Raw genomic sequence first — 26001 nt, forward strand, 5'->3', positions numbered from 1 at the left:
CTGGGCTGTGCAATCAACAGGAAAGATAAGAAGGTCAAACAGGAAGAGCTGTGCTGGAGTCAGCGCTGAGCAGAGCTGAGGAATGCATGGAGCTGCCTGCTGTTTATGGGCAAATTGGACATGGAAAAGGTAGGAGAACCCCTGTGTTCTGTCTATGTGTATGTCTTGCTGTCGTATATGTACTGTGGTCTAGCATTTGATTGTAGGTTTACTATTGTTATGTTAGAATTTCAGCCACTTAAGGGGGATAATCTTGATATCTTGATTCTCTTTTGTACCAATAATGAAATCACTGAAAAACACATGTATGTGATCTCTCACGTGAGAATCTGTGAGAGGGCTCCTGAGGTTATGAGAATCTGCTGGGGGCTCCTGTGCTGTTTTGGGCAGGACTTCATGAGCTGAGCTTCTGTTCTGTGATAGAAGTGTTTCTCCTGCTTCAGCTGCCACAGTCCAAACTGTCCCATCTAGCACCCGGAATAAAGTGCTGAGATGCACGGATGTCTTTTATAGTCTTCTAAAAATAATCTTATTTTTCATTTGAATTATCCAAAAGCTTGTGTATTCTTAGTCAGCAATATTAGTTCTGAGTCTACACTATCAAAGCTCAGAAATTTTGGATATACTGAGCATTCATATCTGAAGCGTGGGTGGAAAGTATATTTCAGTGCTACTGGAGTACGAAGAAATGAATCACGAGAGGGTTAAAATCCTGAGGCAATCCACTTTCAGACTTGAAGCTTGCTGGGACTTGTTTGTAGACAAAACATGAACAATGATACTGCTTGCAACATAGTTTAGTTATCAATTCTTAGTAAACTAAAGTTACTTGGGTGATAAAGAAGTCTGTCTTCCATTTTTGGAGGGCACTCAGATGCCTAAATCCATGTGACTTTATCACAGATTTGCTTTAATTTTCTGTGTAACAGTGAAGGAAGAAATCTCGCTGTTTTAAGTGTTGTTTCTACAGCCCGTAGTATGAATTCTGTTTTTAATTCATGGCTATGACTGAATTTCAAGCAGAGCAAGGCTGTCTTACTCCAAGGATAAAGTAATAATGGTGTTAGTTGTAAGATATTTCTAGCCTAATAGAGAAAATGTGAGGTAAGCATGGGTTAGGAGAAACAGAAGGAGGAATAATAAAATAACTACATAGGCATCAGATTGAAAAGTGACTTATTTAGACCATATTGCTACTACAAGTCTGAGGCATTGTGTGACATATGCATAAGGCATACAAGAGACAAAGCAGAGCAATGAGATCAAGGATATAAATACAGTTGAATGTGCTTCTTTTGAGGATAATGCAGATTTCACTAGCTGCCTCGTTTGGTCTGCAGTGCCAGAGGAATGCAGCACGGCATGAGATAAGTTAGGGCTGCTGGTGCTCTGTTGCATCAGGTGCAAAAGAGGCTGGAGACTTCTAGTGTGGAACAATTGCCTGTGATCAGCTGGAGCTCAGGTGAACTGGGGAGAGGCAGGTAGTAGCAGTTGCTCCTTTGCCTAAAAGATGCACAAGAGGACTAATGACAGCAATGTTGTACTGTCCATGAGGTTCCCAGTTGTCCTCTTGGGATAAACTGATTCACCTTTACATTGACTTCTGGATTCTTTAGCTATTTCTCACTTCTACAGCACTCCCAAATAGTCCTTGATTCTCAACTCTGTAAAACTAAAATGATGATGATTAGTACCAGTAACCTTGAAGTTAGATGTTAGAAAATTTGTCTTGAGCCTCTGAAAGGGTAGGTGATCAATGAAAAGGAAATACTGCATTGTGTGTGAGTTTTGGGAAAAACTTCAAATATCACCTATTTCATATACTCAGTACCTTTCTCATACTTAGAAACTTACTTAAAGACACAAACAGAAGATTTTCAGCAGATGTTATTAGTTTTGTTCTTCAACTCGCTTTAATTGGAAGATAACTGGAGTGATAAATAGTGTTCCTGTCATCCACAATTCCTATTAGAACAGCAGAAATGAAGAAGCCCTCTCTTAAACAGTCAGGAAAACGGAATTGGTCAAGATATGCTTTTTCTTCTGCTTAGCTATGTTTTGAAAATAGATACAGGCATTTGAAGAAAAGGAAGCAGCAACAGAGGAAGAGAGCATGATAATGCAAATCTTCTATTTAACTTCCAGTAGGGAAAAGAAGAACTGTGTGTTTGAGAACAGCTGAAGGCAAGCCTTTCTAAATGCTGTGCTTGGTGAGAAGGGGAGGGGAAGGCAGAATGTCCTTGAGAGCCTCATAAGCTCAGTGTTGTGTGCGCACCTTTTGAATAGAGGTTGGTTAGGAAAAATGGAAAGTTCATTAGCTTTCTTTGGCCAACATCCTTCACAAATATTAATTTCTCTGTTGAGCCTCAAAGAACAGCAGATGATCATTTTCTCTAAATTGTAAATAGAATATTTTGTCAGTGGAACTAGTTATAAAGGACAAACTAACTATTCAAGGTATCAGAAAAGAAACTTTAATCAATTTATTCCCCATCTTACATTTCTTGTATCAATGGAAAGCTAGTTTCCTGTAGCAACAATGGTAGAATTTAGCATTATACGTTTAAAAGAAATCTCTGAGAGTGACACAAGCACTGAAGATCAATGTTTTCTAAATCTTAGAGTGGTTGAATATTTTCCTCTGCTTTGGTGTTTCTCAATCTTACAACTTGTGTTAGAACTATCTGATAATGGACAAGAACAGATCACCTCAGCTTTACATATATAGTTATAATTTTCTCCCTGGGGTACTTATTGTTCACCTTTTTTGATCATGTTAAAGGGCAGAGATGCATTGCAAAGTTCAATGACATTTTTCTCATTTAGGATTAGATTTGTATCCCTTAAGATAAATGTAGATGCTTAGAGATTGTCCAGCTTTAGAGAGGCTATTTACTATCTTGTTCTCAGTACTTATATGGAGGTACACAAGTTAGGTGGCCTTTGGCTGAGGTGAACATTAAAGATGGGAAAAGAAACTGTTGAGATGAGTATAGCTGTCAAATATTTTGAGATCTTAATTTTCATTCTGTGTATTTTGGAAAAGACACAAGAAAACATTGCTCAGAACACATCATTTTGCTTTTCTTTCTCCTATTGTTTTTTTTTTTTCTGTTGGCCTAGGTTCTAAGATGCTATAATTTAAGCAGATCAGTCCATCTTGATTCATTCAAAAGTCTCACTTGTTCTTACCTTTGCAGTATTGTCCCCTATAAACAAGATTCTGAATTAACCTATTACCCTTACTACCATACAGACTCTGATGCAGAAGACAGAAGTTACTGTAGAATGGAGTCAAAGCTGTGCAAACACATCCCTGCCTTGTCCTGCTTGGCATACAGCTGGAAGCTGATACCACTGGTCATATGGGCCATCAATTTCTTTAGATTTAGAGACTTAAGTCATGGCACTTGTTAAGGACAGAAGTGCTGGAAGATGTTTGTTTGAAAGAGAAAGCTAGAGCAACATGCTTTAAGATATCTCATCATATCACTGAAAGAGAAGGGAGAAATTTCCAGACTGGTCTGGGACTAGATCATAAAAGGACATGAAATCACTCAGCTTAGTGGTCTGTGTTCTGGAAAAGCAAATTTCCATCATCAACTTCAATTTTTAGCCAATTTCTTCTAGAGAACAAATAGCAGTGGAAATTTCACAAAGATTACAAGCTCAGTATACTTATTATGACAGCAGCTTGTTAACAAGTATGGCTAGAATAAGCACAGAGCGATTTGGATTCAAGTTGAAGTGACAGAACTAACAGAAAATCTATCCTCAGGCTTTATGAAATCAATCAAAAAGGTACAGGAGAGTCTACTGAGAAAATGAACCTCAGTGTCAGTGGGTGACACTGTCTTCAAAAGTCAAAGTCTTTGGAGGTGCAATCAATGATGCCTAGTTACACTTTTCTGAAACTGAAGTAGCTTGTACCCAAGAACTGTGACCTGCAGAATGTTTCAAGTCAGCACCTTCTAAAGGAAGCACGGAAGCTTGCAACTAATGCTACGCATTCATTTCTATTCCTTTTTCTGAGTGTTCATGCCAGTACAGTATTGTTGCCAGGCAGTCTTGGGCTGCAATGGATCGGTGCTGATTTACTGCAAGGAAAAATTCAAATGCTTCTGTACCAGACTTCCTACACTGAATTCCTCCAGAGGATTCATTCTTTAACTGGTTTCAGTCTGCTCATATCAGTCAAGCATGCAGTGTCTACTCTTGTCACCTTTAGAAAATGATGCTTTTCCCCTGTGTTACCTTTATTAATGTGAATGATGCTCCCCTTGGAGGCTTTGCCTTAAAGCTGGCCAGAAATAAATAACTATCATTGGGCACAAGTACACTTATGGCTTGCATTGTTGCTGTTATTCAAACCTACTTCCAAGGTAAAATATCTTGCCCTGATTAAAATGAAGGTATAACAATAAGGATGTGACATCTATAAACACTTCAGATTGCCTACATCTGGAACTTGGATATCTATCAAAAGGTATTTCCTAACAGCTGGCTTTGGGAAGCATTCTTTTCTTCTTCCCATCACTATTATATCTTCAGATTCTAGCAGCAACAGAAGAGCTTTTCACAGGCAGCTGCTGTTTCCAAGCAGTTCTTTCCTTCGTTGTCATCTTGAATAGCTGATTCCAGCTCAAATGTCCCTTGCAACAAAGCAAAAATACACTGCTGTTGTCATATTAACTGCATCTTCTGATCTATATTCCTTCCTTTATTCTGTTTTCTCTTTTGTTACTTAATAGGATGAGTTATCAATCCTGGTGGGCTGTGAAATAACAATATATATTATAATGAAAAATAACTCCCCCAGGAGATGGAAAGCTCTTGAATATATGCATGTATAGCAAGATTGTTTTTAATACATGTAATGATTTTTTTTCCCTCCTCAGATTGCTGATAATGTTTACTGGATCACTGTAAGGAACTGCAAATAATGTCAAGTTTGGCAGCTGGAGGCAGTATGTCTGTGCTCAGCTCTAAAGCCACCATGGAGGTGGGGAACCCTGCTCCTAGTCTAGAGGGAAAGCAAGACAGCAACCTTGAGAGGAAAGAAACAGAGCAGGGAAGGTTTGTGCCTGGCTGGATATGTGAGGCAACCAGTACTACAGTGAGCGCTGCCAGGGGCGGAGACAAGACAAACGCACTGCAAGAACAAATGGGTAAAACCTCCATCTTACCCTGTCTGGTTACTCTATTCTCGACTTTTCTTTGTGTTTAAATTGATGGATTTTTATTTATTTTTTTAAACATGCCTTGCTCTAGCAAGCAGAAAGCTGTCATGGTTTTTTTCTGCTGAGCATCTACAGCTGTGAAATGGAACAAAACAAATTGCTGAATTTCTCCCATGTGGAACATGGTGGTGTATTAAATGATCTGAAACTCAATTTGGGCAGACAATATATTGAAAGATATATAGAAATAGTTCAATAATTAGCCTTAAATTTGATTCTTTTATGCTTTTTTTCCTAAAGCAGGAAAATGCTGTGCATATGTATTCTTAGTTTTTTGCATTTGTTGATATTATGTGGACAAAGACTCTGAAAGGGAAGATATTTTTGCACCCAGCTATATTACAAGCATTTTTTTTAAAAGCAGAGCAGAAGAAAAGTTTTTAGGATATATATACCAATTTCTTTATAAGCAATGGTTTCGTCTATTTATAGCACTGAAGCTTAAGTGGAGGTCACTACTTAGTAGAGGTGTAAATGAAAAGAAAATGATGTCTGAATCTTTTTCAAACTGGATGTCAATTTTTCTTCCCATCAATTCTCTGTTATCTTGAAACTTCACGTTAAAACGATAAAATCAAGATTTAATAACTTGGTATGAGAAAAATGATTGTAGTATCATAGAATAGCTCAGGTTGGAAAACATCTTCAAGTCCAACCTCAACCTGATCTTCAGATACTTTTCATATCTATAGGGAATTATACAGCAGGAAGTGGAAAAAAATTTGTGGTAGTACTTTTCCAGTGTGTCAAATGACAGTGTGATTTGGTTTTATGTGGATTTCAAAAATGCACTTAACTGTTCATTTATTTATCATAATAGATTATCCACAAAATGAAAAATGCATGAATGTCAGTTCCAGAACCCTACTCGGTCAAGCTGAGAATTTTCCAACTGGTAAGAATTCTTCCTTTACATCTTACAAGGCTTTCTTATTGCTTTTCCTGAAACAACTAAATAAACTTTGCTTGCAATTGTCATTCCTCCAGCTTTGACATTTTATGGGCACTGACGAAGTAATGGAACTTTTATATAAAATTTGTTGAGAATTTCTCATGAAAAGAGAAAAGGAATTTAGTAACAGCTCTGCCATCCTCAAAGTAAAGATGATCTTTCCCATGTTCAGATGGAACTCCTTGTTCTAGTTTGTCTGTTCCTCCTTGACCTGTTACTAGACGCTACTGAAAAAAAGCCTGGCCCCATTCTCTGTACTCATGCACTAACACATATTTATAAGCATTGATAAGATCCCCTCTCAGTCTTCTCCAGGCTTAACAGTCCCAGATCTCTCAGCCTTTCCTCACATGGGAGATATTCCAGGCCCCTCATCATCTTTGTTGCTTTCCACTGGACTGTTTCTAGGAGATCCATGTCTGTCTTGAACTGGGGAACCCAGAACTGGAAGCAGTATTCTAAATGTGGCCTCACCAGGACAGAGCAGAGGGGGAGGATCTCAATCCTGAAGCTGCCAGCCACATTCTTTTTAATCCTCCCCAGGATACCATTGGCCTTCTTGATGGCAAAGGCACACTGCTGGCTCATGGCCAACCTGTTGTCCACCAGAACACCCAGGTCCTTTTCTGCAGAGCTCTTTTCCATCAAGTCAGACCCTAACCTGTTCTAGTGCATGTAGTTTTTCCTTTATCTTGGTTTGTACTACTCAACAAGCTTAGCTGAGAAACAGCTTTTTTTCCCATGCTTGCTTTATCTTCTGAAGTGATGTGTCAGATAACCATGAATTTAAAATTAGCATTAAGAATTGTTGTAATATACAGTGGCCTTTCTTCTTTCCTGCGATTCTAGTATCTAGTATGTTTGCCTCGACTTTAAAAATATGCACAGGAAATTTGGGAATCTAGGCATGTTCTTGATGTCCATAGAGCTGTCTGTGCTTAACAATCTGCTTGATTTTTTTTCCTCTTCTCTCTTCTCCATCCCCAAGTTCGACAGTTGTTTTACAAGTTTTCTACAGGCTCCTCTGTGTAGTTGAGGCCTCTAATACAAAACTGAGAAAAATCTTATGACTTATGCTAGATCTCTATTTCTACTGGATAATAAAAATGAAGGAAAAAAAGTCAGCCCATACAGCAGCTCAATTTTCTGTGTGTCTGCTTTTGAAGTTATAAAAATGTTTCTTAACATAGACTACTTGATTTTTGAGGGATTTTCTGGTTCTACAAATCTGATTCTTCATGACCAAACTTTAGCACTTTAAATGGATGTTCTTCAGATATCTCCTTGAAGCTAACGATGGTGAGACGCAAGAGTGGATGTCCTGATCCCAGACTCCAAAGGCAGCTCAGAGGACAGCTCCGTCTCCTGGAAAATGACAGCAGGGAAGTCACAGCAGTTTTCAGTGTAAGTGAATTGTTTTGGAGTTGGCAGGTGTTTTCATTCAGAGAACACAGCTCTATGCTGCTGAATTCATCTGTAAGATGCTTGGGTTCAGTTTCCGTCTAGCTGATGTATGCTTGAATCTGAATGATAATTTCATTTTGCTTCCCCAAGTCATCATTAGAAATACCAAATCACTGAAAGAGGTGGTAGCATTGAATTTATGCAAAATAAGTCCAGTTAAATAAAATATTTAAAGGTTTTAACCAATTTTTTTCTTCTTTGAGTTGCATCACAGGAAACTGTTTTTGTCTGCTCTATTGATCTGCCCTCATACTGGCTCTTCACTTCAGTTTCCAATTGCACACAGTTATTTGGCATGTAATTTACTTGGAAAGAACACAGCCAAAGAGGAAATCTGAAGGAGAATAATATAAATATTGGGCTTCCTAATGCTAGAAGGCTATAGGTTGAAATTGCACAGAAGAGGGTTAACCATTTTTTTTTTATTACTGTCTTTGATTTGTTTTTTATATAGAAGCCCTGTTGTGTACAACCAATGAGGTTTGCTAGAAACACAGTTTCAAGTCTCCTTTTTCCTTCCAATGGAAAAAGTAGGTTGATACAATTTGACCTTTGTTCTTTTTCCCTGTCCTAGACTCCATCCCTAGGAAGCCAACGACTGACATCTTAATTAGTTATGACTTTATGACTGTCTTAGATGTATTTGTTTCTACATGATGACAGAGGGTTCATGGAAAATCAACCTGCTGATTTTGTGGCTGTGAAAACAGTCTGTACTCCTGCTGCTCTGCTCCTGCTTTTGTTTAGGAGGAGATGGAGGAAGGGAGAGGGGTAAGAAGGGGAAGGAAAGAGCATACGAATAGGCTAGAGTTGTGGCTGTATTAGAAATAGACTTGGGAAAAGGACTTTAAAGGAAGCAAGATTTATAATGGTAAGTTTCCTTAGAATGTTGTTTTGATATTCAGCAGTGCGTGAAGCCCTTGAGGCTGAGATATTTTAGCATGTGTTGGCAATTTATTAATAGATTTCAGGCTCTTGTTAATATTTAATCTGGTGAAGTATTCACAAGATCAAAGCAGTGATGAGACATGCCTTTCAGAAGAGGCTTGAGATGGACATTTATTTTCAAAAAGGAGTTACTATTTAAATCCCCTCATGTTGTGTGAATTACAAATATACAGATGAATCAGAATTAATTTGGTGATCTTTAAAAATCTTTCAAATTATTTAAGTAATAAACAGTGGATCAAGTTCTGTTTGTGGGGTTGGTTTTTTTTTTGTAGATAACAAAGTGTTTGACAGAACTTTTTGTAGATTCCAGATTAGTTTCTATTTTTTTTAAAAGATGCACTTCAATTTTGTGATGAGCCCCAATCAAAGGTACAGCAGTGGAAAATGATACAGTAAAATGATACCAGTCAGCTGTGTGTCTGACTTCTGAGATGCTGCTTCAGATACTTGAGTCAAAATTGGACAGTTCTATTTTTCTGAAAGATAACATCCAGTATCATCAGAGAGCCCCGTTTTTAAGCAGCTAATGTGTAGTTAGCCTGTATATTAACAGTCTTTGTCAAAAATAAGTCTATGTGCAAATATACATTTCTTGCACTTATTTGAATGTTAATATTGTTCTCACCTTATAAAATCCAACATTATAACAGTCATCATTGCCCATCTTAGTTAAATTCACAACTTAATGTCTCCCTAGCAACATGAACTCTTACAATTGAGGAGGAAAGGATGTTAGTGTATATTTTTAAAAGTAGCATTCAAATGCTTTTCATTAGTCTTAACACGTGAAAAGAGTGAACTAGGGAATGACTGTCCCATGTCTACTGTATCACAGGACCTGCAGTCCTGTAGCAAGTTCAGATATAACAAAGAGCATGTTTTAATATGCATGCAGAACTCTGAGGCGTTCTGCAGAAGGATGGTGCAGATCTAAAATATTTAGGCTATGTAGCCTAAAAGTTAAGCTCAGATGACTTAGATGTTTTTAAACGTCAATAATAACAGCAACAACAACAAAAAATCCCTTCTGCTATTTACTATCATTGCCCTTACTTTTGGCAAAAGCAATTCCTAAGTTGCAAATTGCTCTGGGCTAGGAGGGTATTCTTGGAAAGTAACATTGGATGCTTGCCTGGCTTTCATGCTCCATGTAGAGAATATTGGCCACTGTATAGAAGCAGATCTGAACCAGAGAGGCCTTTAGTCTCAGTCAGTCCTACTTTCTCTGTAAATTAACCTCACTGGAATTGTTGGCATCACTGTTAACAATAAATCAAATTAAAATTTGGCTGGCTGTATGTTGTACGTATGTGTGGAAGAACAGGTATCTTATACAGGCAAAATCCAGGATGACTTTTTTTAACCTCCTTAGTACATTATATGTACTTAGTGTATATATGTTAACTAGTGAGAAATTGTGCTCAACTCTGGTAAAACTATAATTAAAATGTTGTTTTTTGCTATTTTTCTTTAGGAGCTCTCTGCTAGATTGCTCTCTATTCACAGTGATCAAGATCTAATAGTGGTAACATTTAAAACTTTTGAAGAAATATGGAAGTTTCGAACCTACTACTCATTGGGTAAAGCTATTTCCCCATACAAATATGCTTTTTTATTCCTCTGCACAGAATTTCTGTTTGACTGGGAACCTGCTGAAGAGTACTTTAAAATTCTTTAAAATATTAACTCCTAATAGCGATAAATAATGTGCTTGAACTTGATACTGGTGATAAGGCAGAGATATCCCCCACCTCAAAGAGACCCGGCCTTTGTCCCAGTGCCAGGTAACAAATGCTATCTTCCAAACTTCAGAATAGCACTTCAGTGACTGCTCATCCTTCCTATTCATTGTAACTTTAGACTCAAACTATTAGCTAATGTTTCAAATCCTTTAAATAATTTACCAACTACCATATGCTGATTATTACAACCATCCCATATGTTCCTGTAACTGTGATATAATTTTGAAAGCCTTGAGTCTTAATATAAAGAGATCCAGTTTCCAAGATCAAGCACTGTTGTGATTTACTTAACATCATCTCTGTCCTGAAGAAACTTCAGAAATCTGATACTGAGGCACAGTAACTGCTTAAATTGGCACAGCTGGTTTGGGCAACAGGTTTATAAGGGATTATATTTTGAGATTATTTTCAATTACCTGTTCATACAGGATGCTAAGCACCTGTTGTTCAAAGCTTGCTAGCGATTACTTCTGTTTAACTATAAATCTTTCAAATATGGCTGAACAATGGGGAACTCTTGTAAGGATATGTTCTGCTACTTCAGCAAAAGTAGCACAAAGAATTTCTGTACTGTTCAGATGTAATGTGTGACAGCTAAGCACCCAAAGTAGCTGTCATGCACGAAACTCAATGAATGAAATTTTGACATTATTATGTAGTAACAAGAGTCATGTATTATAGGATAAGCAACAATAGTGCTGTATAAATGCATATCCCAGTCTCAGTCTTTCTGAAAGTTGTTTTTTTGTATAATATAGTAATACTGCAAGGAAACCAAAGTCTGAAGTTCTTTTTTCCCCTTAGGTTTTGTAAATCACTGCATGGAAAACTTATTCCTAGATCAATCTTTCTGGCTGTATTCTCAAGAGGAGGAAGAAACAGGCATTGAAGTCTGTATAAATGAAAAATCATTAAATTTAATGTACAGAAGTCTGCTAGTACAAGAAGGTAAGGAGGATTCTATGCGCAAAGGTTAATTTGAGAGAAACATCTTTCTTTAAAATCCTACAAGCAAATCTTAAAACTCACTTTAATAGTTACTGAAGTTGAAATTTAAATCTTTTTAAGGTATGTAATAGGAACGCAGAGAGAAAGGAACAAACACAGAAAGAATTCAGTCGAATCAAAGGCGGATTAGTGAAAATCATGTACAACTGGTCGATGAATTGGATGCCCAAAGGATTAGATAGGGATGTGCATTTCAAATTACTTAATACTATGCTAGACCCTGTAGGCATAAAAGAGATTACAGATAGTTGCCAAGCTCATATGCTTTTCCTGAACAGCATCATCTGATGCTACTGTGATGCAGAATGCTGGGGTAGATTGGTTGTCAATCAATGTAATAGAAACAGTTTGTGTATCCTTTAGAGAATGTAAATGCATATATCCAGGTAATCTGCTGCAAAATATTGCAAAAAGAAGGTGGTAGAGGATTCTGTGCTTCGTAGGATTTTGTACCAAAACAGAAACTAGACAGAAATGCATGAAAATCTCTCAAATAACTGGAAAGAAAATACCTGTGAAGTCTCAGATTTTCAGTCTTTAATTGAATACTGTTCTTGAAGCAAGTTTTAAAGCTTGTATGACACAAAAATATTACATAAATGGCATTTGCTGCACTGCTTTCTTTCTAGGGGCGTTTTTTGTTCTATGTCCTAACAATCTGGTAAGAAAGATAATGGCTGCAGACTGCAAAATAAATGCTTACTTCGAGACTGGGACTTTTACTGCCAATGTAGCAGGTGGATCTGTGGATGGTGATGTTACCATGCTGTCTAATGTTTCTCTGGAGCCTTTGATCCCTTTTCATCAGTAGGTACCCGATTCAACTACTTTATATATATCTGTTTCATATGCGTGCCCCTACTTTGAGACAGAGGTGTCTCTAATGGCAGTGAACATGAACATCCCTTTTCCATTAACAAGGAGAACAAATGCTCTATTTTCTTCCATACTAAGTAACTGAAATTAGTTTCAGATGCCTGTAGTGCAGCTTTTAAAGAAGGTGGTTTACATTCTTTTAGGTTGGATACAGCCTGCAAGTAAAAAAAAAAAAAAAAAAATCCTAGGAACTACTATCACTCTAAGTTGTTATTACTCAAAATATAGCTGTGTATGAACTTTATAGTGTTGAAATTGAAAGATACTGATTGGGAGAGGTGAATCTTGTTGTTTTTAAATGGATTTAAAATATCACTGCTGCTGTTGCAACTTCTAGTTAAACATTTCATGCATAAACTACACTTTCTACTTTCAGGTGGTTTCTTAAAGTATATTCTGATCCCATCGATGTTACATACAAAACTGAATCTAAATCCATCAGACAAGTTGGTAAGATGTTCCAATAAAACATCAGCATTTTGGAAAATTAACTTGCTCTATGCTTTCATTAGGACCTCTCAAGTGTTCAGTATCTTTTTTCATTGTATTAGGATAGGAAAACAACTTTCAAATTGCATTGTGCTCAAATTAATGAGGGCATAAATCTCTGCATATGACAAAGGAGGTTTACAAACTATATGGCTACACACATCTAATCTGAGTCTAAACTCTGAAGGCTTCTCTCCTTTTTTTTGTCCTAAATATTGTGTAAAGCAGACATACAAAGTAGAAAAGAGTAATTTGCCTCTGCAGATTTGAAAATAAACTTTACAATAAAAATATTCACTGATGTAATTTTTGTGCCCTTTTCACACATACTGCTTTATCTAATACTGCCAGAGAAATAAAACTCATGCAAGAATAAGACTCATGCAAGTGGGCTCAGGTTAGATAGTACATATGGATTATTTTCTGCCATATGTCTGTCTTAATACTGCATGGACTGGTGTATAACTGCATTTTATCTAATATTGATTTTATAAGTTAGTTCAGATGCTAGTGCTTCCCTCAAGAAGTGGGAAAAGGGACTTAAAGAAATTCCTATTGTCATTCATGATGGAATAGGTTACAATTTTGAAAAGATTTTAGACCTTGCCATCTAATGGCTGGGAAACAGCCAGTGTGAGCTTTATGTTGCATTCACAATTGTAATTGCTCAAACAAAATTTATCATCTTTAGATGCTTCAAATCTTGCTGTATTGGATGTACAACTGAGGGATTCCAGGAAGGTCTTTTGCTAAGTGCATTTCTCTGCTAAGTTGCTATTCTATTAAATGCATTGCTAAATTACTGTATCTACTGCAAATGTTATTTGTCTATCTCTTTATTACACAGCAACAGGATCCTGTCTAGCTGTGATGAATTACAATAGTGCTGTGCCTGAAGAGATTAGTTTCCAGGAAGGGGACAAAATTGAGATCCTTGGCTACTTAATTGAATGCATGGAATGGTTTGTTGGAAGACATTTGTTTACTGGCCACGTAGGCTTTGTAAAGACAAGTCATGTTAAGCTGGATTTACCTGGAAATAAGTAAGTGACATAACTCAGAAAACAAAAAAGACTTAGTGTACAATTAACAAATGTACAGTTAGAAGAGTGGCATGGTTAGGATGGTATTAAAAAGATTATTGTGGTGGAAAGAGACAATCAGAAATTAAATGCTCACCCATGTCCTAGGCTCACAGTAGAAAACTCCAACAGGAGGAATTTCTAGAAAGAGGTCCTTCCCCAGTGTCAGTCAGCCCTTATATGGGGTCTAGGAGAAGACCCCATCTGTGTAAGTAGGATTACCATTACCAATACTGAACACAACAGAATCTGCAAATCATGCATTAGTATCTCCAGCAAGATGAAACTTCAATGCCACAGTGAGCTACTCAAACCAAATCTGCTTTCTGATTTGCTCCTTTCTTTGTTAGAACAGACCTGGATTTTCTTAAAGCAGAAGAGTTATCTTTCTTTCCAAAAGAAAAAAATGTTGAAGAAGTGATACATTTGTTGAAACAAACCTCTATAACAGATGTTTGTTCTGTGTATAGAATAGGTAAGTGTGAGTTTTGCTCATTTTCACTGTACTAGTTATATGTGAAATTCCTCTGTCCATGCTAAAAGTAACTTTCTCTTAATGAAATTCCAGCCATTTAGCTACTTTGAAATATGCTGGCATTCTGTTTGATCACAGAGATGGCATTTAAATAATCTTTGCTACTTTCCTGCTGATGCATGACTTCCCTGCAGAGCATTTACAAATCGTCTTTTGTCCGTTTTCAAGTGAATCAAACAGCATGACTTTCAAATTCTGCTGTTGAACTGAACAGATCAAGCATTCAAACATCAGAGTGGTGCATTAGACAAGACAGCACATTCAGCTAAATATTGTCTGCTTCATGTTTTTCTTAAGAACGGTGGCATGATATTGACAGCTAATGCAAATATACACCTCTTCATATTTTATTTAACTATCAAAGAAATAGTAAAAGAAATAACATTGTTAGTTGCACCATCTCTCTAAGCAATAATGCTTCACATAATGTAGTTGAGACAATTGGGATTTCCTCTATACAGACTTAGTGTAAGGCAGTATAACAGACCTGTCTCACTGAGCTGACCAGAAGCAGCAGTTTCTTACCCCGCCACAGGTCGGTCTGTGGTCATGTGTACATTTGCCAAATATCTTACAGGTTTATCTCCATTAGTGCCATCTGAAGAGCCCATAGGTCCCAAAGTGAAAGGAGCCAGTGCTGAAGATTTGACTCATGCACTAGCTGGATTTTGTGAGTCTGTGTGCATGCAGACAATAACTTAGGCATGCCAGCACTCAGTTGCAGAACACAACTCATGTCAGTGTGCAAAACAAACAACTCTATTTCTCACTTCTTCTTTCCAAAAAAAAAAACACCTGGGAGAAAAATTTTAGACCTGTACTAGATACTACAACTGTCTTCTGAGCTTAATGGAGATTTGCTACATCGCATCTCTTTCCTAATCCTTCCACCACAAGGAAGTCTTATTTTAGGATATTTAAGGCTGAAAAAGAACCAAGATACCATAACTTGCATGGCTTTTTTTCTTTCCTACAGACCAATTAGAAGAACAAGAATTTCAGAAAACGTGTGAATGTGGTAATAATACGATTTCAATGTAGAATTAATGTTACTTATAGTTTTTTGCTATCTTTGCCAGCTTTTCTCTTTCTAATGTCTTTCCACATTTTTTTCTTTTTCTCTCGTTGCTTCTCTACCTTTTCACTAGGTTTCACTGTAAGATGTTTTGGGCTTTTACAAATATTAGATGCCTTTCTATCCAATTGACCTTACCATCCAGTTGTCAACTGTACAACTTGTTTTTACTGCTATGACCACCCTATAAATTATTGTTTATGAGACACCTAGGAAGTGTATAGTTTAAATTCCAGCAGATCTTCAGTTTGCTAGAAAACATCTCATAAATATATTCCCCAAAGGAGATACTTTCAGAATGCAGAATTATTTCTAACTGGCATTTAGCTGCTAAGCTGTTACTATCATTGCATTATTCTAAATGCCAATTTTTGTATTTGATTCTGATGAGCAGTTCCAGAAATTGAGTTCTAATGAAAGCTCTCTAAATCTGTACCTTCAATAAGCTACTGTTGGTGTTCAGCTGTTAGCTTTACACTATGATCACAACCTGATAACAATGGGGAAACTGAAAAATGTCTTTTTTTTTTTTTAATTTGGACAATAACAGCAATAACACTATAGTAGAATTTAGATCAATGACCACAATGTTAGCCACAAACATTGTAATTGCATGCAGAAAACCTGTACCAGCAAAGCAGCACCTGCTTCAGACTTCAACAATACAATTAGCTCAATTTTTACCATCCCTGTTTAATCTGTCTTAGTTTCCTAGAAGAATTTAAGCATAATTTATTCACATGCTCACACTAACGGTTCCTTGAGACTTTAAATCCTTTCTAAATTCATGCCCAGACCTTCGATCATTTATCCAGCCTCCAATTCAGACCTTGGACATTTCCAGATTCTGGTGATACTCCTGCTTATCACCTAGTCTGAATTGTGATTCTCTGACAGATTTCTCTCTCTCTTTCTCTCTCATAAATACACAGAGAAAACAGAAGATATGGACCCAAAGTGTATATTTCAAGTATACGCTCAAATACAAAGTAATTTGGATCAGTTTAATAAAACAGAAGAGATTTTGGTGATGGGGCATATGTGAAACTAGCATACTGATAAGCATCCTGTTTACATGTGTCAGGTTCCTTTTATCCCCGTTCCTCCATTTCCCATGCTTGTTCCTCTCTGATACATCTTGATTTCTTTTTCTCTAGCTTTCATTTGTCTCCCTAACATACTGCTTTCCTAACAGCTAGTGTTTTCATAATGTCTTCTACTGATAGATAGTCCTGTTGGCCTAAGAAAGATCTTTGTGTGTGTATATACACATGAAATAGTGACCTGGGATTTATTTTTGAATTTCAGAAATGCCATGTCCATGTTCTGACATGGTAACTACTAGCAAGAAGAATGGCAAGATAGAAGAATTTGTGGAGAAGTTCAAGAAATTAGAGGTCACAAAGGCAGAAGGGCCAGCTACAGAAGAAAAGGATTCTGCCAGCTCTTCACATAAGGAAATCTTTCCTTCACCCGAAGGACCTTGCTTCTGCATATATCAAGATGATGGTCAAGAATCTGATGTCTTTGAGTCATTGTTACTCTTCTTAAATAGCAAAGAGTATGAGAGTGATTTCAAAAACCTGTATGATTTCTCTTATGCATTTATTAATAGCATGTTTTATGGTTTTTCAGAGGAAGATGAACTGCTCAGTTTTTTTAGTTTAGCAAGGGAATTAGCAAAGAAAGCAGGTATGTCATGGGCACTAGCAAGGCTCTGCTTTCTCTTAGGAAGATTGAGTGTTAAAAAAGTGAAGTTTTCCCAAGCTCGGGTTTATTTTGAGGAAGCTTTTGGAGCAGTAGCTGGAGAATTTAGCGATTTGTACTTTATAATTGCTCTCTACACAAATCTAACAGTCATCTACTTGACACAGAAGAACAAAGAAAAATGTTCTCATGTTTTTGACAAGGCTACATCTCTTCTCATGGGAATTCCCAACCACATCTGCAGTGCTGACCTGGAGTCAGATATTCTAAAGTATGCTCTGAAGAGGACGATTTTGAGCCAGAACAAACATGCAGAGGCTAGGGCATGCTTTTTACTGGCAAAACACTACACTGCACGCAAACAACATGAAGAGGCACTTCCCTTCCTAGAAAGGCTGCAAATGTTGTCTAATGACTTGGGTTTACAGAACAACTTATCTAAAAACTGTTATTTCAAACTAGCAGAGTCCTATGATGAGAAGTGTTTGCCACACATTGTGTTAAGCTGCATAAAAGTCTCTTCTTCCCAGAACTCAAGTACTCTAATGGATTCCCTGAAAAGGATTGATTTAGTCATCAGAAATGCTCCCAAACTCTATGGCTTGAGAAAACTCAGACAAATACTTCCATCCCAAATTGCACCTTACCTCACACAAGCACTTTCCTCTGCATTTACAAACGAGCAGCAAGAACTATGCAGCACCATCTATCTTAGTTTAGCAAAACTGTACAGCCACCACAAACAGTATGAAAAAGCCATCGTTTACATGATGAAAGCCCTGGACTCTGATACTTCTGCTAAGCCAGAGGAAACTATTAACTACTTGGTTTCACTTGCTTGGTTATACGTTCTTTACAGGCAGTATGATGTGGCAGCAACCATTTTAAATGCTGTTGTGGACTCCTCATGGAGCAATCCACAACAACTAGGTGTTGCTTATAACATGCTTGCTATTGCTTTGAAAAGAACAAACAATACCAAGAAAGCTGCTGAAAGCTGCTACAAAGCTCTGCGTCTTTCTGAAGAAGCCAATATGACTCATAACCAAGCTATATCCCTGGCTAATTTTGGAGTACTCTGTCTACGTGCAGCAGCCAGTAAACTGGCAGAGCATTATTATATCAAAGCAGTGAAGCTATTTGCCAAACTTCCAAGTGTGGACTGTGGTCAAGAGTTTATCCAAACACTCCTTCAGTTGGGACATTACTATGTTAGTAGAACTCAAAGAGAAAAAGGAAGGTTTTATTATGAATGGGCATTTTTAGTTGCAATGGAGATAAGTCATCTGGAAAGTAAGTGCTGGGGCTTTTGGGAGCAGTGTTTGTTGTAGGGGTGTATTACATTTTTTTCCTTAAACGGTGTTTTATTTTCTGTTATTTTACAGCTATCAAATTGATTGGAATGTTTGTTTCATTCTATAATGGGGAAGTCATAAATGCATGTTTATTTGCTCTTTTGGTACTTCTAAGGTTTGTCAGAAATCATGAGATGGAGAAAAAGAGTGTTAAGAAACAACTAAATAGTTTAAAAAAAAAATCCATTCACTTCTATGTTCAGTAATACTGATAACAGCTATATCATTGGTAGTAGAAAAAGAACTAGACTCAAGTTAAATATATGAAAACAAGGGTAATCTGAGTTAATTTTGCATAAAATAGTTCTATTTAGAAGAACTATGCTATATTCGTTTTGCTACTGTGATTTAGGTAACCTAAACATTAATGATAAAACATTTATTTTATTCTGGAGATAAAGTAACTTCTAGCTTTTTTTGTTAATTTTGATGAGATTGAGGAAGTTGCTGGTGGAATCTTTTTGTCATTGCTTCTGTTTTTATTCATCGACTGTGCTGAAATGTGAAATGATAGGAATGAATTATTTTAAAGGTAACTTGACTTTCAATTTAAAATAGAGATTCATAGTGCTGTTGTGTGTCTGTTCCCCTAGGTCAACTTCAAGCAATTAAACTGCTGTGTCAGTTCTACAGTACAGTCGTTCCCAATGAGGCTCAGTGTGTCATCTACAATGAATATCAACTATCTTTAGCTAGAAAGATGTCCAATAAAGTTCTGGAGGGACAAATTTTGGAAACCATTAGTCAGCTCTATTTGTCTTTAGGAACAGAAAGGTAAGGCATGCTGAATAACTTTTGTTTTTATCCTGATTTGAACTTTTATATCACAGTAAAGGATCTCAATCTTTGCAGTAGTAGTATATGACCAATATTGTTTAGCCAACATACTTCACTATAATTGAAGGCTCCTATGGTAGTGGAGATTTCTGGTCTGCTTTGTAAAAATTTCTTTTTTTAAGTAACTATTATCTCTTAAAGGAACCAAGATACTAAGCAGAGATTATAACACTACTTTAAAAGAGAAATTATTTTTAAAATGTAATGAGATGACTGAAAAAATTTATCTGCTATGCAGTTCTAGATGACTAACATTTCTAGGGTTACTGCTGGTGGGTAACTCATTTGTGTTCACATGACAATTTTTCTATGGAAAACTGAATGGCATATTCCATGTCAGACAGTAAATTGTCTCTGTATGGGTTTTTCTCTTTGAGGAAAAATTTTTCAGAATTTCTGTAAACAGAAAGACTATTTACAGAACTACACAGCATCATTCTACAGAAATTTCTACCCTGCTCTTCTTGTTTATACTAATTTTTTCTTTATCATTAAAGAAAAAACAGATTGCAGGGGTCTACGGTAACTAACAGGTGCTGTAGAAATGCAGCAGTTTCTTTAAAAAGAAAAGATTTTTAAAGATTGTGTCTTTTCTTGCTATATCACACAGAATCATTTTTGATTTGAATATTTTCAGGTATACCTAATTATGGGTAGGGAAAATATCACTTGTGGAGAGAAAGTAGATGCAAATTTTAGCCTTAAGTAATTGAAGTTGAAACCTCTAATTTTTCAAATTGATATCCAAATTATTCTGCTTCATTGACCGCTGTTGAATTATATAGTTGGTGAAAAAGAAATAAATACTTCAGAAAGACTGAATACAAAGGAGTCGGTCAAGATTTCAAGTTAGCTGAAATGTGTAGAACATTTAAAATAGGTGGAAAAATTTGCTGCTTTGTGTGCATGGAATTCACACGCGCTAGGACTCTGGTTCCCAAAGACCACTGGTTCTGTGACTTGAGAACACTACTGAATAATAGCTGGCATTCAATATGACATTAGACACAGCCTGACCTGTTCCATCAGCTGTTCTGCATTATGCATTACTATATGCTTCCGTCTGCTGTAAAAGCAACTTTGCTTTTTATGGTACGTTTTAAAATGCTTATCTTGTTTGTGGAGGAAAATGCATTGGGTCAAGGCAGTGGGAGTCTATCACAAGATGGATAGGGAAGGATTTGGTAAATAAATCTGGAGTTTAGCCAATCTGGCAGGTCTTTCCAACAAGAACTGTGAGCACTTACAACTGTGCCCTTACAACTAAAGAAAAGTGTACTCACCAATGGTCTTGTAATTTGGGTGCTTCACCTCAAAATTTTGTTCAAGTGTGGATTAGTCTGAACCTTGCTCAAACCATAGCCCAGGTGATACTTAGAAAATATGTATTTCAGACATTATTTCTTTCTGAGTCTTATAAGAAAAAGCAGAAACTATACAAGAGTTTAAGATGAGGATTCCCCCTCCCTCCCCCCCAAATTACTTGATAACGATCTAGAAGAAAATAGACCAAACAAAAGAAAGAGGGAGAAGACTGAGGTGCTAATTGCTAACAGAGGATAGTTGAGAAATTATGGTTGTGTACTGAATGGAGGAAATATTCCTTTACATGAACATAAAGCTTTTCTAATTATGAAGACAAACCTTCCTGATTCACCCTGTGATGAATAGTTTTTCCCCCATTTCAGGGCTTACAGATCAGCTCTTGAATATACCAAAAGAAGCCTTGGAATATTTATAGATCTCCAGAAAAAAGAGAGAGAGGCATATGCTTGGCTACGGGCAGGAAAGATATATTATATTCTGAGGCAGAATGAGCTTGTGGATCTCTACATTCAGGTATGTTATCAACACAGTTATGCACATGTTGTCAACATGCTGCAGGTGGCATGGTAAAACAGTGTGTAATTTTAACATTTCCAGAGATTTTACCAACTGACCTTCTGAACACAACACCACCATTTATGTACTAAGCTTAACAGCTGAAAGTCTGAGTGTTATCCTGTGGTCCATTTTAATCTGTTGCTTGACTCCATGAAGATTCTGAGTGATGAACTTTACTGCCTGTTTCAATGCAAATTCTGTGTTCTGTGCAATTCTTCATTTTATTACATCATTATCTACCAGTACAGCAAGCATATTATACATGCTTGCTATATGCTTCTATATGCTAGTAGATACAGATACTAATCATTGCAGTGTGCAGGCTGGTGGGCCAGATCCCCAGGAAAACTGCTGCTACTTCTGTTGCTGTGTTAGCAGACTGTAAGATGGCCTGAAGTGGTGATCTAGCTCTTGTGACTGCTGATACAAAATCATCCAGTGTCTATCAGAGCCACACTGCAGTGTACATGTGAGCCATACAATTGTCTGTATTGCTTCCAGCCAATTGTGTAGGTATTTGGCAAATCACTTCCTGCTTTTGTAAAGGGGTTAAAAATACTTGTCTGCTGTAAGGGAGAGTGCTGCCCTGTAGAACAGGGCGTATGTAGAATTTGACCTTAGTAAGATCTGAGTCTTGGCTGTTTGAGTGAGTGGTGTTTGAGTTGTAGCAAAAATATGATCATAAGATAAAAAATAAACTGAGACCCACTGTTTAGATGTACAGCTTCCAAAAATATGATACAGTTCTTAGGGTGCCTGAAGCCAAAATAAGCTGAAAAGGATCACTGCCATCGAGCTGAAGTAGGGAGCTGGACTTACATTAATGTAACACAATTTGAAAACCACAAAGCCAAAGCAAGAGTCATCATGCTTTGTGCATACATCCCCTTTCCCATCAATATCAGTACTGGAGTGTCCTGGCAACACTCATTTGCTTTGGAGCAGATGCATACATGCTTCCTCTCCCAAAATCTTTCATGCTGATATGGTATGTACTTAGTTTAGAACAGCAGGATAATGGAGCTGTGTTTATTTAAAATATATAAAAATATACATAAACTCTTCAATTGCTATATCTAACCTGTAATTGTAATTTATTCCTATGATAAACTTGATCTCAAATTTAATATTTTGCAATTATCGACAGCACTACTGGTTCTCTGGTGTAGTTTTTGTTTTCTTTGTTTTTGTGTGCATGCTGACCAAGCCAGCAGAAGATTATTGCCAGAGTAAGGGAGACTGGTTCCTATAGTAACTTTTCAACATTGAGCTCCTTAAAAAGAGTGTGTAGCAAAAAAGAACAAACATGGTATCAACAATATAGCTTCACCTACATCTTAACAAGAAGAGAGTCTTTAAAAAAAACATTTTTTTTCAATTGCTAATATTTATATACACTCATTTATTTTAAACAAAGAAGTAACCAAAACTTTCTTTTACCTAATTCCATTTTCAGGTTGCTCAAGATGCTGCTCTATGCACAGGAGATCCAAACTTAACAATGGAATTGTTTGAAGCTGCTGGAGACATATTTTTTAATGGTAAATGGGAAAAGGAGAAAGCGGTGCCTTTCTACAGGGTTTGTGCTGTTGTTTTTTTTTTTCCTCCGCTGATAGTTACATGCTTTTCCCCTTTGTAACAGATGTTCTAGAAATCCTGAACCTCTTAACAAACTTACTGAGATTTATCTTATGCCCTAGTGTTAATAGATTTCACCTGTTTCAAACCCTTCTTTTGGGTTTAAGATGTAGAATATTCAAAAAGTAAAGCAAAAGTTGCTTGACATTTCATCAATGGAAGTTTGTCAGTGGTTCTGCAATACCTAAGCTGCTTTTATGCATTTCAGGACAGGGCTCTTCCCCTTGCTGTTGAGACTGGCAACAAAAACACTGAACTCAGATTATGCAATAAACTGGTGGAGTTGCTGGTGAATCTAAAGGTTTACGAGGAAAGTATGGAATATGCAAAAGCATCTCTTATGCTCAGTGTAAATTTAGGTAAGACCAATTTCAGTTACATCTGGATATTACAATTATCTTCAATTTAAGGCAGGATTCTAAACATGTTTTCTTCCACAAATTCTGTCAGAGTTACTGCCAGGATTTCATAATAATGCTATCATTGATATTTTTGCCTCTTTTCAAAAAAGAGCAACTTATTGCTGCCCCTTCAAACTCTAAGATCATACAGAAAATCTTTGGTACAGCACAGAATTAAGCCTGGGATTCCAAGTCCAAATTCAATGTGCTTTCTGACAATCAAGCTGTAATACTCATGAATGGTGTGCCAAGAGGCTTTCAACTGTCAGTGTACTCTTTTCAGATTTGCTAGTAGCCTTGCTAGCAAGCACACCTAGGAAAAAGTAATTAAAAATAACATGGCTTGTTTCCAAAGCAATTTTCTTTGAAGTTTTGAGAACTGTTCAACTGATTAAGAATGGTCTAATTCTTCTGTACCTGCACAGATCTGTCATTTTGATCAGTCTGATAATTGGTTTTTGTGACATAATTTCTGATAGAAAGTTTTTACTGAAAAGGATAAGGGAGTTTCTAATCCCCTTATCTACTACATTTTCAAGATAATCTACTTATTTTTCTGTAAATATGCACAGTACATATATATCTATACATGAAAGGTATGTATATAGTTATTTCTTAAGAAAATCCTAGCATTGGTGAAATAAAACAGTTTGAAGTAGAGAAATTTTGTGGGATTTCTATTTAAAAGAAAGGATAGCTTTAGGGCATGTTATTGGGGTCAATTAGTTATATTCAATAAAATGCCATGTAGATACAAAACAAAACAAAATGGACATTTTCTGGTTTGAGATAATTTGACTTCTTTGTCTCCCTGGTTTTATCCCAATTCTTATCTCTTATCTTAGGAAATCAGCTAAATGAACGAATAGCTTACCATCGGCTGGCTGCCATCCATCATCATTTGGGTCACTGTGAACTAGCTGAACACTTTTATTTAAAGGCTTTGTCCCTCTGTTCCTCTCCTCTGGAGTTTGAGGAGGAAACTCTGTACTACGTCAAGGTGTACTTGAACTTAGGAGACATTATATTCTACGATCTTAAGGTAAAAAAAATTAAAAACTGCTGTGGAAAATGATCACACGTAGTAATGCTTTTTCATATCATTTTACTCATTGTTATGCATTTAGAAACTAAATAATAATGTGAGAGAACTTACTGAAGTTCAGTAACTATATTTTTCTGCTGCATTAAAACTGAGCTTGGGTGTCCTCTTACACAGCTGTACTAGAGGGAGTGCTATCTTTCTTTCTTTTATTTCAGGATCCCTTTGATGCAGCAGGCTATTATCAATTAGCACTCGCTGCTGCCATGGACTTGGGCAATAAGAAAGCTCAACTGAAGATTTACACAAGACTTGCAATAATCTACCACAACTTCCTTGTGGATCGGGAAATGTCTCTCTTCTTCTATCAAAAGGCAAGAACCTTTGCAACAGAGCTGAATGTTAGAAGAATAAATCTAGCTCCTGATCAGTGCTATAAAAGTTTATAAGCATCTTTGAAAACTATAATCTTACTACAGAAGTAACTGCAGAAACACTGCACTCGCTGGAGCATGAAGAATGTATTGTTTCATACAGCACATGCTGTGAGTGAGATCTTACCATCCCAGGGGAAATTATCTATTTTTGTGATAGTGGACTGCATTTCACTGTCTCTAAGATATACAGTCTTGTACCTGTTATTTGAGGTTCAGCCTGTAAACTAAAAAAAAAAGAAACGAAAAAAAAAAGAAAAAAAAAAAGCCTTTATTCTTTTTCACTGTTAGTAAAGAAAAACCTATCTCTTTTTGTCTAGTTGCATATTGGAAAATGATAAATACATATATGAATGAAAAGTATTTAATAAAGCATTGTAGAGAAACATTCAGCACTGACTTTCTTTGCATGACCTTGTTCATATATGGCCTCACTATATGCTTGTGTAAATACTTCTACATCATCAAGTAAACTAGATATTTCAGAATTGGTTTGATCAAGTTCCTCAGCCCAGCCACCATCCCTCATTTGTCAAGAAACTCACCTACTGAAGAATCTAATTATCCCAGAATTCTTGAAAGCACTAATTAGTGTCCAGAAATGAAGTCATTAGCAATACATATATATTTAAGTTGCAATTCTGTTCATTTCAGCAGATGTGTGAAGGCTCTCCTCCTCTTTACAAAGACATTTTTAATTGACCTTTTTCAGAGCTGTCAGCATTGTCTGCAGTGACTTAATACAGAATCTTCTACCATGTATCATTACGTTATAGTCAGAAAAACGTACTCCTTCACATTCATTGCAAAAATACTACATTGTTAATTTTGAAAGTAGTTCTAAATCTTTGTTCCTCAAAATATTTTCATATCAAAGCTGTATGAGAAATGACATAGTGGATTATGTTGCATGTATTGAATATGCATGTCTAAGAAAAGAAGTCTGATAAAATTATGCATTCTGAGAAACTTTGATGAGATGATGAGAATCATCTCATATCTCTCCTTTCTGTAGAACAACTTCATACAGAAACAGTTTACTGCGTTTTTAAGAGACTTTATGAAGAATAGAAGTTTCTTTGGAAGAAGTCAGAAATCAGCTGGGAGTTGTTGGTTACATATTTTATGTTGTCAAACCTGGGGAAAGTGAAAGGTGCAAGAAAAAATTCATATTTAAAGAACTTACATGTTCTGGTCTGTATATATTCTCATTACCTTGGTTCTTTGCCCAGGAATCTTTCTTTTACTAAAATGTCATTCACAGCAGAATGAACACTTCTCATTTATGC

General features: G+C 36.6%; 1 protein-coding gene across 2 annotated transcripts; it reads left to right on the forward strand.

The window, feature by feature from the left end:
• On the forward strand, window positions 1-25400 carry SH3TC1 (SH3 domain and tetratricopeptide repeats 1). Of its 2 annotated transcripts, XM_031588330.2 has the most exons (18): window positions 1-129; window positions 4899-5168; window positions 6061-6135; window positions 7469-7596; window positions 10082-10187; window positions 11154-11297; window positions 11987-12164; window positions 12610-12683; window positions 13570-13765; window positions 14155-14279; window positions 15316-15357; window positions 16723-18414; window positions 19070-19250; window positions 21002-21152; window positions 22654-22776; window positions 23044-23194; window positions 24082-24278; window positions 24497-25400. In XM_031588330.2, exons 2-18 carry the CDS (start codon window positions 4943-4945, stop codon window positions 24725-24727), a joined length of 4020 nt encoding a protein of 1339 aa, XP_031444190.2. In that variant the 5' UTR covers window positions 1-129; window positions 4899-4942; the 3' UTR covers window positions 24728-25400. The 2 variants fall into 2 exon arrangements, with proteins under 2 accessions (XP_031444190.2, XP_031444191.2); XM_031588331.2 differs by lacking the exons at window positions 24082-24278; window positions 24497-25400 and having other exon boundaries at window positions 22654-22738; window positions 23044-23189.
• The last annotated feature ends 601 nt before the right edge of the window (window positions 25401-26001 follow it).

This window comes from Phasianus colchicus, chromosome 4 (genome assembly GCF_987193195.1).
Source record: "Phasianus colchicus chromosome 4, bPhaCol1.hap1.1, whole genome shotgun sequence".
NCBI lineage: Eukaryota > Metazoa > Chordata > Aves > Galliformes > Phasianidae > Phasianus > Phasianus colchicus.